Source organism: Pocillopora damicornis, chromosome 10 (assembly GCF_964200805.1).
Source record: "Pocillopora damicornis chromosome 10, jaPocDami1.2, whole genome shotgun sequence".
NCBI lineage: Eukaryota > Metazoa > Cnidaria > Anthozoa > Scleractinia > Pocilloporidae > Pocillopora > Pocillopora damicornis.
The window spans coordinates 23,372,829-23,388,631 of NC_142679.1; the positions used below are offsets into that span (position 1 = coordinate 23,372,829).

General features: G+C 37.5%; 3 protein-coding genes across 8 annotated transcripts in view; 2 read left to right on the forward strand and 1 right to left on the reverse strand.

Annotated features, from left to right (window-relative positions):
* Positions 1 to 3,872, forward strand: part of LOC113671432 (zinc finger ZZ-type and EF-hand domain-containing protein 1) — a 32,281-nt gene extending 28,409 nt beyond the window's left edge. For all 3 annotated transcript variants that reach the window (XR_016180602.1, XM_027187620.2, XM_027187621.2), the window contains exons 78-88: positions 121 to 173; positions 315 to 430; positions 520 to 607; positions 784 to 843; positions 995 to 1,111; positions 1,276 to 1,394; positions 1,644 to 1,726; positions 1,850 to 1,921; positions 2,380 to 2,493; positions 2,574 to 2,602; positions 2,905 to 3,872. Coding sequence is in view for 2 of the 3 variants with exons in the window: in XM_027187620.2 (XP_027043421.2) it covers positions 121 to 173; positions 315 to 430; positions 520 to 607; positions 784 to 843; positions 995 to 1,111; positions 1,276 to 1,394; positions 1,644 to 1,726; positions 1,850 to 1,921; positions 2,380 to 2,493; positions 2,574 to 2,602; positions 2,905 to 3,019 (966 nt within the window). In the remaining variant the exon portion in view is untranslated. The remainder of the gene's footprint in view (positions 1 to 120; positions 174 to 314; positions 431 to 519; positions 608 to 783; positions 844 to 994; positions 1,112 to 1,275; positions 1,395 to 1,643; positions 1,727 to 1,849; positions 1,922 to 2,379; positions 2,494 to 2,573; positions 2,603 to 2,904) is intronic.
* Positions 3,873 to 4,892: 1,020 nt separating this feature from the next.
* LOC113671393 (thiopurine S-methyltransferase) lies at positions 4,893 to 6,612 on the reverse strand. Its single transcript, XM_027187569.2, has one exon. It carries the CDS (start codon positions 6,160 to 6,162, stop codon positions 5,392 to 5,394), a length of 771 nt encoding a protein of 256 aa, XP_027043370.2. The 5' UTR covers positions 6,163 to 6,612; the 3' UTR covers positions 4,893 to 5,391.
* A 2,837-nt stretch (positions 6,613 to 9,449) lies between these two features.
* On the forward strand, positions 9,450 to 15,493 carry LOC113671396 (uncharacterized). 4 transcript variants are annotated; one of them, XM_027187572.2, is made up of 6 exons: positions 9,460 to 9,787; positions 10,678 to 10,827; positions 12,786 to 12,980; positions 13,372 to 13,521; positions 13,934 to 14,083; positions 14,284 to 15,493. In XM_027187572.2, exons 2-6 carry the CDS (start codon positions 10,692 to 10,694, stop codon positions 14,823 to 14,825), a joined length of 1,173 nt encoding a protein of 390 aa, XP_027043373.2. In that variant the 5' UTR covers positions 9,460 to 9,787; positions 10,678 to 10,691; the 3' UTR covers positions 14,826 to 15,493. The 4 variants fall into 4 exon arrangements, with proteins under 4 accessions (XP_089041725.1, XP_027043373.2, XP_027043374.2 ...); XM_089185598.1 differs by lacking the exon at positions 9,460 to 9,787 and adding an exon at positions 10,497 to 10,585; XM_089185599.1 differs by lacking the exon at positions 13,372 to 13,521 and having other exon boundaries at positions 9,450 to 9,787.
* Positions 15,494 to 15,803: the final 310 nt, after the last annotated feature.

Here is a 15,803-nt window from a genome sequence, read left to right on the forward strand (position 1 = left end):
TAGTCCCATCTAAGTCCCCTATTAATGGACTTAGTGTCTCGAGACACTTCTATATTTCCACGTTTCTTTCGCGTTTAAGCAAAGGCGAGTTACAGCCGCCTCTTCTTATTCCATATACAGGGAAAAGTGCACATTCCTGGCGCTGCTACCCTCTTTGTCAAGTTTGATCCAAGGTGTGTGACCTTAATGTATTGTTCTTTAACTTTTTATAAGTTAATTTTTGGTCAAATCCAACGTGAATTTGTTTCATTATTGCACAACCATCAAATTGTGAAACAAATTTGTCATTTTTGTTCCCTTTCTTGCCTTTTCAGATGTTCCACCGAGGATGGATGCGATGAACTGCGGATTGCATCCTCAGCTGACTATGAACAAAACAAACACGTGTTTTCTGGTCCCAGTAGTCGATGGATTGATTTGGAAATACCAGGTTTGTAAAGCATCATGGACCAGACACAGATGATCCGATCCTGAACATGAGGAATAAATACATTTTTAAAACTTTATGTTTTGTTTCAGGTGACACTTTGTATTACATATTCACTTCCGACAGCAGCACCAACGACTGGGGCTGGAAATTTGTAGTCACTGGCGGCCAACTGGGAAGGTAATGGCACTGACACATTGCAAAACAACACCTCAAGGAGTGACTCGCACTTTGAATAGAAATGCATCTGTTCTAGAGTGCTATCTGGCCATTGAATAATTGGATGAAAGGTTTTTTTTTTCCTTTTTTCACGTATGTCTGAACTTAAGAGGGGTTTTGTTTATGCTTTCTTTTAGATTCAAGACTGGCTTTACAATGCTGAATGCTATGCTGTCACTGGATAACAAAGTTGCCAGGTATTTCTTGATGGAGCCAAATTTTTGTCATCCAGCAAACCCCGTATGTGCTTTCATTCTCTTTAAGCAAACTGATGTTAACATGGGTGGTTTTTTTTTTATCATTGAATTGAATTTCTGTCACTGATGGGCTGATTTTGTTCATTCCCAGGTCCTTGCCAATCAAGACGTTATGGGTTTGGTTGGTATCAGTAGCCTGCTGCCAGACTGGTCAGCAGCGTCTCATGGCGACTGGCTTGCTGCTGCGACTACTGTTAGTCGTGTCAGGGTAAGACATGTATCATAGATCGGTCTTTAGACACGGAGCAACTCATTTTAATATCACAGAACAGTTAATAAAAATAAGTTTACTACTTGTAGAGTTGAGAACTCTGCATGAACAGATGATATGATTATGTAATATCCGTAGTTCGTAATTTTTTTCCATGGCAGACAAGTGTTGGAGAGAGATGGGTCGTGTTCAGTTCCAATGGAGACAAGTGATCGGCCAGACCTGAGTTTGTTGAGGCCCCTGTGGTCTCTTTATACCAGCATGTTGGAAAAGGAAGGAGGTCGGTATACACAACGCCTTTTTAATTTTTTGATTAATCACTTATTTGTACCAATTCTTTAAGAAACCTTTTTTAACCCTATTTCTAATAGCTTATACGACTAGAGAACTTTTAATTACGTATAATATATTACTTTTCGACGTGTAACGCATCAACCCGGTGTTGTTTTCCAAACTGTTGTATTTTTGTATTTATCCCTTTAAGCCAATCAGTGTTGCCCATTTAATGATGTTCCTCTTCTATCAATAGGTTCTGGATCAGTTCCTACTTTGGTGTCTCCAGTACTTCGAGGACTCACTGAACTCTTTTTGATGGTGGAAAACCTCGCACAGGTCGCTGTAACAATTTACTGATTATCTTCTTAATCTACATATGGTTATATAACTGTAAATATTGTTCTTTCTGCAAAGTTCTTTACTTTCTGACTGATTTTACATTTTACTTTCCTCAATTAGGACTGGGGCACGGCTGAGGACCTCGTGGTTGGTTTTACAACAAATGAAAGTTTGAAGCGATGCTTCTCACAGGTAAATAAAAATAATTAGAAAAGTTACCGGCTTTAAACTTTTTCATCCTAAGATCAGTATGCACATTCTCCATACTGTTTTCTATATATTTCCCAAGGTGCTTACGAGGAGAGTTTGCTTAATAATCAAAAGCTCCGGTATTTGTTGATCGTTTCCATTATTCTCATGAATTTAATGTTCGATTCAGGGGGGATACTGTGAGGAGAAATTAGAGGCTAGTCACTCTTAGGGTTTAAAGGGTTAAAAGGAAATACAATAACTAACAAATTACTTTATTATCTCGAAACTCTTGGAAGGGAGTTGCTTACCACTCAGAAATCCTCGTTTGCAGTTTTATTTTATCGATGTTTGGAGAAATTAACGCAATGCTCAGAAATAAATTTGTGACTTCGTTGAAAATTTTTAAAGGGACACAGCTGTAGTAAATAATTACACATTAGTTGTCTCACTCGCCATAGGCCGTGCAAAAGGTTGGTCTCATTGGTCTTGCTATTGGACAAACAAACAAGGCTTCTGAAGCCCTTATCAAGGCTGCCTCTAATCCACAACCGAAGGCGGATGAATCCAAAAAGGTACGGAAATCCGTTCTGTATTCAGACTTTGTATGTTGATAAAAGTTGAGCAAGTCATACATTTTCATCTTTCTCAACAGGAGAAGTCAAAGGTAGACTCCTCTGTAAGGTGAGTCAGCGATCTCCTGGCTTTTGAAGGATTTCGCCATATTATCTCAGTGACTTTGTTGAACACAACTGATATGTTGTATAGTTATTCTAATTATGCAGCTGTTTCTAGATTTGATCTTGAATATTAAAGAAGGATGCTCTATGGTGTTCACTTGATGAAATCAGTTTTAGGTCCTCGTTATCTCACGAATCATAGAAATGAAAACCTAACTTTTAAGAATTATATTGACATTCCACTTTACTTGGATTGGCACAAATGTAGTTTCCATCCTGTTAAAAGTTATTTTCTGTGATATTCAGCTTCCAGCTACCTTTTCCTATCTCCATTGGCGGGGATGATAATGAAGATGACACGACAGGAGATGGATCCAGTGATGACTCGGACGATAGCAGCTCCTCTGACTCCTGGAACTGATCACGTGACTCAATGTCACAACACCGACTGGCTGTCAATTCGTTTATTTGAAGTCACGTGAACACTATTCTGAGGAAAGTGAAATGATTCAAGAATTAAACATGATCATTCTGAGGATCACGTGTACTCAAAGGATGAACAGAACCATCAAGTAGTTCAATTTCTCTGATCTATTGGGTAGTGGCTTGATTTGGTATTTTAATCACTGCCTTAAAAACAGATAAGTATGGATGGACAGTGATTCTTAATGGAAACTGAAATCCTAGGTTTGAATGATGCTATTAACTGTCAAAGACTGAAAAAACTGGCAATCATTTTCGCAGGTTAAACAGGTGTTTTAAATCCTGTTTTTGTCAACATAGACATTCAATATTGCAGTTTTATAACGTCAATCAGGTTATCGGCCCTGAATCATCTTTAATTTTCAAAAGCGCAGACTAAAATTGAAACTGAAGTGTACCACCTCGGCATGGTACGTCGACCGATCCTCTGAACTTAAATTGGCTATTATTGTTACTTCCACTGTTACTGTTACTGCGCGGGGTCAAGTCACGTTTACTCGCTTTGGCAATGTGTAACTCGATGAATGTAATTCATACCCTTATCTTGAGACCTAAAGATGAAAGAAGTTTCGAAGAGTAATCTGCACTTAATCAAATCCAAGATTAGTTCTTATGCTAGAGCACTTTAGTTGAGAATATAAAGAAAAACTGACGTAAAGCGATGAGCTTTTCAGGCAATCACCCCAATAGAATTTTATTAACGCTACTTCTCTGTATTGAATGACGTACTCATTTGGCATTCAGTGTAGTACAATATTTGTGAATAAAGACACTTCGTTGGTGAAGAAAAATTCTCGCTTGTTAAGTTTGTTATGGAAAGGAAATCAGGTTTTCAGTTTGCTGATGAATTCTCTGGTAAGCGCGTCGAAACTGTTCAAAGGAATAGTGGAGGCTTTTGAAAACGCCTGATAAAAATGTGTCACATGCTGTTGCTTCCATCTTTTCATTATAAGATAACGAACACTTATGAAAACACTTTATTGTGAGCGTGTTTTGTTTTCCCTTTATAATAGAGGTTGCACCAGTGGAATCGCCTTTTGTCACCTGTCAATCAATTTTTCAGGACGTAAGTTTCCTGCGCAAATTTGTTAGCAACTTTCATTGAAGTCGGCGGATATGACAAAGAATTCGTTTCGTGCAATCCCACAGAAAGAAGTTGGGAAGTGAATCTGAGTGTTTTGATTGTTTGATAACCTCGCCTGGAAAGTATGAATAAATTTTCGGAGAGAATTCCGACGATGTTACCGGAAAAAAGCTTCATCCTCTAGCAGTGGACATACGAGAAAACTCTGAGTACAGCGAATTGTGGGTTTGTAGAAACGTATAACTTGATTACCACCATCTAATACTATTCATCAAAGGAGTTCAAAGAAATTAACTGAGGAATTAAATGAAATCTTTAATAATTTGTTTGAGAAAACTGGAAAGGTTGATGTTGAAAACAGATCACTCACCCAACTAAAGACCACCTATGTTTGATTGACATTGACATTCTTCAGACATTCTGTTTCAACAAGAACTACGTTTGGAAGTTTTCCCTTGCTGGATCCTTTGTCTTCAAACGCAGAAGCAAAAAATGGGTGCAAGCTCATCCGTTAGGGATATCGTTTGAGAAACTAGTCAACAAATTAAAAGGTATGGTTAGGGGAGGAGGGGTTACGAAAGGAGGCGGAGGCTGGTGGGTGCATGTGAAGCATGCCGGAACTGATGTTATTCTTTGGGTTTCATTTATTTTGTGGACCAAACACTCTTAAAATGGTATCCCGCTCTTTATGTTAAGAGCTGTGTTCCCTCCATACTTACTACTGTTATTTCTTTAATTAATTTTTTTAATCGTCCTAAACAATTCACGTTAGTATAGATTAGACTGCACGTTCCAACATCGGTGTTACCGTGATAGCATGGCATGTTCTCAACGCTTATTTCACGCTGTGGTTTAAAATATGTTTATTAATGACGTTTATGTCTATTTTATGTAAACTTAACAACGCTAAACTAAGTAAGTACTTTTAGCAGCTCATTAATGAATCAAAATGCTACATAACTGCGTTAGTACTATGGTATACTCCACATTAAGGTTAAGGGAACTTAAATACTCAAGTTACATCGCAAAGGGTGAAAGGCAACGATCTAACCATTCAAGTGCCGTGAGAGAAAAGTAATATATGCAAAGCTTGGTTTCAGGCATGATAATAGTTGAATTAAACAAGGCAGCAGTCACGCCATCTTACAATGAGAAAATTTCCTAAATTACAAAGGTTGTTACTCCACTGAGAAACCCAGAACAGGAAATCTAAATCGAAAGGAATGTTACTTGAAATCCATCAAATAATAATGCATCACTATCTTCATATCTTGATTGTTTGGACCCGGTTCCTGTTCCACAGCTCCTTCGTCTGCAGACCCCGACCATGCCGGCATATCTTGTTTCCCAAAGTATCGAATGGTGCACCTTTCGCCAAAATTCTCAGTTATACTCTTCTCGGAAAGAAACTTGAATTGCGTCGGCATATTCTCTGGAGACTCGGGAGCAAAGAACTCAAGAAAATAACGGCCATCTGGCTTGAGGCAGCTGAGCATGATGTCTGTGTACTGCTTGAGTCGACCTTCCCTCATCATGTTGATTGCGGTCATGGATCCGCGATCCCAGATAAAATCAAATTGACCTCCAGCTATCTTGGCCGAGAAATCGAAGATACTACACTCGTACAGTGTGATATTCTTTCCATTGTTTTTGAAAACGGTACCTTGATTCTCAGGAGACAATGACACGGATTTCTCGTTGTAGGTCAACTTGTTGTCACGAAAAAATAACTCGATTCCCTTCCGGATCAGTTCAACACCTACAACTGAGTGTCCTTGATCGGCTAACCAGATCATGTCCAAGGACTTTCCACAAAGAGGCACCAGGACTCGGAGATTTTTTCTTCCACGCGTAACTTCGTCATGATGTTTTGTCAACATGGCGTTCACTTCGTCAGTGTGAAATTCAGGGTTGTCGGTTTCCCAGTCTTGAGCCCATGTCTCTTTACTTTCCATGTCAAATGAAGCAATGTGTTCTAAGTTTTCTTTAGCATCCATTTCCACCGCTTATTTACTCCAGGCACAAAGATCGAGCTTTCTGGAGTTTTCCAACGAAGACGCTGATAAAAATACTCAGTGCTGGTTGAGACTTGAGTCAAAGAGAAGACTGGAACCAACCAACCAACCAACATTTACGCATCTTCTTACCGACGACCAAGTCACGAAAGAAGCCATTTTTCTTTCTGTGATTGATAGCGGTGGTGATTGCGTTGGTGATTAAGGGAAATTTGCTTTCTTGTATCTTCTGGCGTGATTTTTATTGCGTGTCATTATATTCGTGACTGATTGAAAACGGATGTAGCCAATGTCACGCGACGATACTGTTAGAAACGTTCGCACTACTGAATGAATAGTAGATTTTATGTGTGTGCGTAAGTTAAAGCACAGCTCTGGTTATGTCAACTGAATGAAGTATCTGTGTTTTTTGAATAAAAATTACGTTTACATGGGAAGATTAGGTTTTCCTAGCCCTTTTATTTGGGTTTAAAAGTCAAACTTCGACAACTACACGAGTTTCTTTGGATTATTTTGACTTTTGGAAGAACTTTCAGAGAATTGAGTTTAGAAATTAAGTAGGCTATTTCCAAGGTGATTTTTCATACCAAATCTGAAGTGTGGAAAATTGACGTTTCATTGTAGTCTCGTATAGCATTGTTCAATGATTGCATACGATATCTTCAATTTGACAAGAAACGTCATCTTTCGAAAAGCTTTATTAATATGAAAAAGTCGGTAGAAATTAATATCACTCATGGCGGAATATAAAACATTTAATTTACTGCGCTCGCTTCTACCTCTTTATAGGCTAAATTAAGGCCATTTTTCGGTTTTTTTTTAATCTTTTTTTTTTTAACTCGTACTTAGACACAATTTTCAGTTTTCATCAGCTGTTGAAATAGCGCTTTTGCTCACTTCACATTGCATCAGAGAACAAATAGAAATTTTTTCTTTTAATTCAAATAGCAATACAATAACGAAAAAATTATGTCTGTCTGGAGATCAACACAATAATGAACCTTGGAAAGGGAAAATTCTATTTACTCTGGCTTTAATGAAATCTTTACATGGAAATAGGTTTACCTGCGCCATTTTTTTTATGTGAAAAATCTTACGAGAGTCATGAGGGAATTCCTGTGTGACGCGTTTCTGCGATTCTTATCCTCAGGCGATGATGTTGAGGGATTTTACTCGACTATTGTCACTAATTATGTTTTGAACAGCTTCTTATCTTACACCGCTGTTATGCTGAACTTTGTGACAATTTATGCAATAACCAAAACTTCGTCACTATTACGACCTTTGAGAATGTTACTGAGAAGTCTTGTTGTTTCTGATCTTGGTGTGGGTTTGCTTGTGCAGCCTTTTTACGTAGCACTGATGGTCATGACGCTACAACAACAGCAGGCAACATGTATTACTTACTCTGTCTTTGCTGTTGTTGTATACATTTTTCCGGAGCTTCGTTTCTGAGCATCATATGTATAAGCGTGGATGGATTCTTGGCAATACGGCTGAATTTACGGTACCAAGAACTTGTGACTTCCAAACGTGTCACTGTTGCAGTGATCTTAGTTTGGCTGTTGTGTTCCACATCATATCCATTAATGTTCGCTATACTTCCACCGAGAACTGTTCACATTACATTCGTTTCACTCGGGTTAGTCTGCATTCTACTTAATTCTATGGTGTTTTTGAACATCTATTTCATCGTGCGACGCCACAGCAGACAGATACAACAGCTGTCGCAGAATGGTGCAATGTCAAATACTGCAAAGTACGGAAAATCCGCACTCAGTTTGTTTTATTTGTACCTTCTTTTCTTAGTTTGTTATTTGCCACAGCTTTGTGCTTTTATCGTAATGATAAAAAATGGAAAGTCTTCGTGGAGAATGCGGAACGTTCTTACTTTCACAATGACTTGGGTATTTTTAAAGTCATCTTTAAACCCTGTTATTTGTTTTTGGAAGGTGAGACATATCAGGCGTGTCATAATGATTTCTCTACGTAAATTACTACCAACTTAAGAATCAAGATTATCCATATCGTGAGATCGCTATAAAATGATACTATGGTTATCAGTGGATTTTCTTTTATATTCACGGAAATTATTTAATTTGTCTGAATCAATGTATTGAAGGCTAAACTATTAATCTGAATCAATCAGTTAGTCCTAACAGACATCATGAGGCTTTCCGAATTCTCAAGACGACTGCGATCTGCTTGGTTGTTAGGCTTAAAAGTCACTTAATTAGCTACATAAAATAATAAAATTAAAAAAAAAAGGAGTCATGGTAGTAGGTTGCGTATTTTTGTCATAGCTTGTAAAGTGATTTTTCAGAACTCCAACAACATATCACAAAAAGTTGACTGTTCAATAACGAGATGCAATTTGATTACCCTTTCCATAAGGATATACAGTCAAACCTGTATTAAGCGGTCACCCACGGGAAATGGCGGAGTGAATGAAATGAAAGTGAGAAGGATACTCTGAGGTGGATTTCTATATCTCAACTGCTTTTCTTCTATCATTACATTTGTATCACTTCCATCACTCCCTGAAGTACAAATTGAAGTTGAGTTCGCTACGAATTTAACGGCTGTCGATATGTGTTCGTGTGATGGAGTTGTGAGCGTAAATATCTAACAAGCAAATGTCCGTATGAGTGATGATAGCAAATCACAAGTTGGTAATAACTTGCAAAAGTGCAAAAAAAAATAGGTCATTGCCGGGTTGATTCGTGAGTGTGCTGATATTATTTCAGGCACGTTATGAGATTTATTTAATAAATCTTTGATGTCACATTGAAAAACGGTGTAAAAGATCGCTTCCGTTATTGGAGTCATAAAGCGAGTTAAGCCATTTGTGCCTCAATCCACGCTGTTCAATATATACAACTCACTAGTTCAATCTCACTTTGATTACTACAGCCTAGTATGGGGTAATTGTGGCAAAACATTATCTAACAAGGAACAAAAACTACAAAACCGTGCTCCACGTGTAATAGCTTCATCAAACTATGACGTAGAAGTCGATTGCTTGTTTCACAAACTCAGCTGGAAAGATACTCAAGAGAAATTTCGTATGTCCGCGCGGCCATGTAATATCCTTGATCTATGTTAGCTTGACTGACTCTATGCATTGGTATGTCTTTTGGGATTTACTTTCCCTAAGGTTTTCAAATACTTTTAAAAGTTTGGTCGCCCTTTCTGATATTCAAAGATGTGGTTTAATTTTGTTGAAACAAAAGTGTATTCAATTATTAACAGGAATTATTTAGCTCAGGTTGTTGCCTCCTGTATATCTATTATTCAACTCACATTCGTCTACCAAAATCACAAGGAAAATGACAGAAAGGCGCTATCTGTGAACAACAATAACAACAACTTTTTCCGTGTAAAGAAAAGGAAAACGTGGCTTTTCTGGTTTACTTGAAAATTTGCCTGACAATAGATAAAGTAGGCTATCAGCTGGATCCTAGGGATCAAATTCTCACGTAGTTGAATAATACAGTTTTCACTGGTTCCAAACGTTCTATGTATGTGATGTGAACTGGGCACATAGCCGTAACAGCAGCCTCTAACGTCATCCTAACCAAGGACATGAGATACAAAATGCAGAAAGGTAACAATTCTTAACCCTTGATTTATGTGGCGTATATTACTCTTATCTGTATAGCTCTAGAAATTGACTTAAAAATATCTAAGACTATTCAGCTATACGCGGTTATAAGACCCCCTTTACTTTAATTATAAGTCATGGATTCCAAGAGGAAGTTGTCTTGGAAATATTTCTCTCATAATTCCGCATTTGTAAAATTCATTGAAAGAATTTTGTTGTGTTGTTTGTAATTAATCCGTTTGTGAAATACTCCACTTTCTTTTTATATCAACTCGTGAAACTTCGAGTCATCCACAGATAGTTGACACATAATTTAAGACTTGTTTGTTTGTGGATACCAGGATGGCAGACTATTTCCATCTCATAAGAAACGCTTCATTTAACTCAAATGAATTGATACACACTCGACAAAAAAATTATATGGTTTCTAGTAAACCTTTCACCTTCATACCTGCGGAAAACAAAATTTTGGAGATAATTTATTGGAGTCAAAGAGGTCTTTGGAAAACTATGACATTAAATATCCGTTGTTTCAAGACTGATTTCCATGATAAAGTAGTTCAATCAAATTGTCGGAATTTCATCTAGAAATTAATTGACATCCCTAACTTTGTCGTTAATTTGGAAATTCACTTCTAGCACGAATTTTTAATAAGGAAGAGTATGTAAATTAAACTTTCAATTTTTCTTTGCAGTAGATAAGCATATTGCAGCCGTACTTCTGGGTATTCATATTTCATTAAGGTTACAGCTGGAAAATTTTTCGTCGAAGGAGCTCTTGTCGAGCTTTGGTCATCAATTGTTCGTTGAATGTCAGGGAGTAAAATAAGTCCCCTTGAACTTTGCTGTTTTCTGAATTTCCAAACAGTGAAAAAAAATGTTTTTCTTCTTAGGGTGAAAAGCTAAGATGATAAAGAAAATTATACAATTGATATTGGTTGCAACCACATGTGTGATGTTTGAGGCGTTTATTGCACACACAGTCGCCACAACCGGGTTTGAGATCACCTTAACACAGGAGAAGATCTACGAAAGACTGGAAGGTAACGCTACCAACTTCGATTGTTCTAGGATCTTTTTTATTTATTTATTTTAAATCCTTCAGTACAGTTTTGAAAATTGACTAAAAGCTATCCAAAAGAAATTTTAGACCTATGAACAGTTTCTACCTCTCACTCAATTTAGGATCCTTTTTATTTCAATATATTTCATATATTTTAAGAGACGAGATATTTTCCTTGACTCAAAGTTTTAAATTTCACGATAAAGCATTTTTAACCAGTTGAATAAGTAATCAAACTGCAGGTGAAGTTGTTGTTATGGTTTTTTTCCTCAACTTGTGAAACTTCGAGTTCGTCACAGATGTTTTACGTAAACAATTTAGAAACTTCTTTGTTTGTGAATACCGAGATGACAGCCTGTTCTCGTCTCATAACAAAAGCTTGTTTTGATAGAATTTAATAGATACAAGCCTTTCACAGACACTCCATTCCGTGCTCCCCCGTTGTTCAACTTCCAAATATTAATGATATTTCGAACAATACAGCGGTGTATCCTTTAATTTATTTTCAAATTTTCCTCGAGGCGAGAAGGAGGTGCGCTGCACTGGAAATCGAGGGCTACGAGAAGAAGGTGCACTGCACTAGCTTTCGAGGAATGGCTACTTCATTGTGTAAATAAGACGGATCCCGTTCTCTGACTGGCTAACTAAGTGAATAAGGCAAGACGAGTTCCTTGCTTTGATTGGCTAAATGTGCGAGCAAGATGGGTCTATTTTGCCCAATACATGCTTTCATACCGCTAATATAACAAACACATAAACAAATAAAAGTCAAGCATATTGCCTCCAAAATATCTGCTAGGCTGGAAATGCTTTGGAAAGTTCGCAAAGTCATTCCTCAAGAGGCCTGTATCACACTCAATGACTCCATGATACCTTCACTGTTCGACTACTGCTGTGTAGTCTGAGAAGGCTGCGGTAAAACAAATCGGGACCACCTGGACAAATTGCAACTGCGAGCAGCTCGTATCATCAAAGAGCGTTAAGTGGAAAGTACAGGCAGTACTTTTAGCTGGCCTTCCTTAGAAAATCGTAGGAAATATCACACTTGCCTACAAGTCTTTAAACACCTACATGGTCTCGCGCCTGCCTATCTTTTGAACGAATTTAGTTTTTCCCGCCCATATCATACCTACAATACCAGATATAGAGACCTGTTGCGATTATTTCTGGCTAAAACATCTAAATATCAAGGTTCCTTTCGCTACAAAGGGGAAAAGGCGTGGAATACTCTGACTAGTAAACTACGAAACATAACCTCACCGCCTAATTTTAAGAAACTTCTCAATTTCACCTATTTAATTAATGTAATATTCTTTGTTATGTAACGTATATTGTATATCTTATGAGTAAATTTTAATTTGTGTCATGAACTCCCTTTGTATTTTATATTTCTAAACAGATTTTGCTTTACTTAATATGTCCTAAGCAGGCCCCCATTCAAACCAGCTTTAAGCTGAAGTGGGCCAGCTTGCATTAATATCGCTTATAAATAAATAAATAAATAAAATAGAAGCAAGCAGACAAACAAGAGAAACAAAACAAATGAAATAGGAAGAGGGCTAGTTGTTTGTTATTCTTCTTATAAGCCGTTCATGTGGAGGGGACGGGGGAGATGGGTTGCATGCGTTCCCAAAGTACGGTTAAGGATGAGACTATCAAGCTGCTGAGTAACATGAGATTTTTTTTTCCATTGGGATAAAGTTCGTTTTTAGCAGTATTCTTGTTTATGGAATGCAATGCCAAAACAGAACAACCTTTTCATCATCATCATCATCATCATCATCATTTATTTGCCTTTTTAACTATACAAAAAATTTTTTTTTACAGAATTATAATTAATAGAAGACGAAGAGACCCAGGAAGCCACCGGGCTTGTGGGGAAGGCCTCCTGAACTAACTTTTCGCATGAACTAACAAAAAAGAAATCTTATTTCTCAGGATTTAAACTGGTTGGACACGTCACTGAGACCTTTTTTGCTGATGAATTTGAATGTGGACTTCGTTGTCTGACAACCGAAGGGTGTTTATCATGTAACATTTTCTCTGACGGAAAATGTCAGCTCAGCAACCTTACGTGGCAGTCGAGTCCAAATAACCTAAAGGGTACTGTGAGCTCAACGTATTACGGCAAAGGTACCTGACAAATTCCATTATGGTCATTAGGCAGTTCAAGGAGTTACTATATTGTGTTTGAAAACGAAGGTAGCTTTGTTTATATATGCATACATATATTTTCCCTTACCCTAGGAGGCATTAAAAAGACTGATTGATGCATATTATAAACGAAAGAAAAAATACAATAGAAATTTTTGTTAGTCAACCAGTTTTCTGCTCTTTGCAAATTTGGAGGTTAAGGGATTGAAGTTCATCATATAATCAAATTCAAGAGAAACACTCATGGCAATAATTCTGGTTTTTGATTGGTAGTCATGGTTGGGGTAATACTCAACATCATCATAGCGATTGGTCAAGTGTTCCGCTAGGAAGGTTTTCTCTTGGAAAAAGTGTTTTATCTTAAACTTAGATATACGAGGTTGGTTTTCGTCAAGACCTGCTATTTCATGCAAACACATTGTGGACGCTGAAGACTCAAAAGGAAAAGGAGAATATTGGATCGATCCCGAAAATGATGGAAATCCACTAAAAGTCCTTTGTGACATATCAGATGACGGCTGTAAGTGTTTGATGATTATGACGATGAATTTAAGATGATTATCATGAGTTCATGACGATGATAAAAAAAAGTAAACGATAAAGGTTTATTCTGATGTTGATTCGATGGTCTAAGCTATGTTCTTTAAAAAACTCTTTTCGATCGATATTAAAAAAACGTAGAGCAACGAGATGGTTATACCCAAATCAAAAAGAAGCTTCTGGATGAAGGAAAAAGTTTCTTAACAACCAATTCAGACTTGATTCAAATTTTAGAAAGTCAAATTCAAATTCCCGATAATGACTGAAAAAAGGGCCCGCGTCGCACGTAAGAACAAAGACATAGCATTAGAGGGAAATATGGAGAAACTTTTACATCAAAGCTGACAAAGAAAAAAACTCAAGAAGATTCATCCCTGTTTTCTCTCTTTCAGATTTAATCGGTTGGCATCATCAGCATCCTGGCCATTCTTGTAGGCACATTTTAGAATCTGGTGGCTCCGGAGGAAAAGGTGTTTACTGGATTGATCCCGAGAGAAATGAACAGCCTTTACTTGTGTACTGTGATATGACTACTGATGGTGGTATGTGATGTTTTTGTGTGGTGATTGAAAGTGGTGATGTGCTACATAGCCGATACTCTTCTTATATTTTTATTCCTTGTAGTGCTCAGTTGAAAATACTTTCATAAAACTTTGGTATATTTGATGCAATTTCTTTGCAATAGTTTTCTGAGCTTTACTAGGCTGATTTTGTTAACGGTCCCCTGACACTTCTGTTTCAGGAGGTTGGCTTCTTGTTTCTAACTATATGATTACCGGTTCAACTGCTGAAGATGGAGTCAAACTTGAAGGATCTTACCGTAAAATCTCCGAATATTACACCGAGAGGATGGCACTCAACTTGAATGCCATGAAAGAACTAAAAGAGTTCACGAATTTCACTCAGTTGAGGTTCTATTGCAGTAAACCTGGGGTTCGAACGCTTAACCTGGTCACAGCTCTCAACAGCACTGGTGAAGCTGTAGTCCAGTACTTCAGCGGTCAGACAAATGTCCAACCTGATGCCTGTGGTTCATTCATAAGATTGGATGATGACAACTCCAAATTAGCTCAGTCATGCCACAGGTGGGGTAAAGGAAATAATGATATCTTCTATGTTGGCAAATGGGGGAGAGGAAGGTCCCAAACAAGATTGATTGACTTCCCTATCTTTGAGTACAGTGCATTACGTTGGTCTCTTTACCACCACTCAGGCAAGTTTGACTGCGACGACAAGGGCGGTGCAGCCATACCTGGAAGTTTCTGGCAAGTCTTCGTTCGCTGAGAGCTGCAAAACCATTCAGTGTTTTTTGTTGCAATTCGATGTTGGGAACCTGAGTAGCTCAGATCGTGTGCAGCCGCTTGGCCGTGGAAGGTCTGGGTACAAGGGTATAGCTCACCATATCCTATCGGTGATTTTACGAGTCATATTCAATTATCATTTTTAGGAAAGTTAAAAGATATTGCATAAGTTAAGTTATTAAACAGACGTATTAGTGTGAATAAATGAAAACGCCTTTCGATCAGTTTCGATTGATTGTCTTCTCATACATCAATCTGTCTGTCATAGACATTTTTTTTTGTCCCTGCCATCAAATCAATAAATATTTCGTCACAGGTGGCTCGATCTACCAGTGATATGTAAAAAGTCTACTTCTTGCAATAAGAATCACTCATTACTGATTCAGTCAGCCGTTAATAAGGAAGTAGTTAGTTTTCTCTTCCATAAAGTTAATAACATTACACTCGGTTAAAAATGTAATGCTTATGAGCAATGATAATGTAAATGAAATAGGGTTATTTTCTACAAAGCTCACTGTATTGAGATTGGTAGAAAGCATAAAAATTGGAGTGGGCAGTCTTTTCTGTTTGCTCCATATTGTAAACTGAGTATGTGTTCAGCTTTGCAACATTACTTTGTATGTGTAAATAAATCAAACAAAGAGACATAAACAGAGGTCACTAAATTTTTCCACTAATGCGTCTAATAAAAGTTGCATGATTCAACAAAAATAGTTTTCAGCATTTGGCCAGGACTAGTCAAGAAATAGAAGCAAACCTAAGAGTTGTTCTGTTCTCAGTTGTGATCACCCTTTAGCTGATACACATCCACTCTTATGTCTTTGAATATATTGTACAAAACGTGTTCTCTACCGGCCAGTAGAACTTGACTTCATCTAAAATACTTTTTCACCTTTTGCGATATAACCATTGTAATCTTGTATTGAATTCTGATTATATGACACTGAGTTACACAAAAATG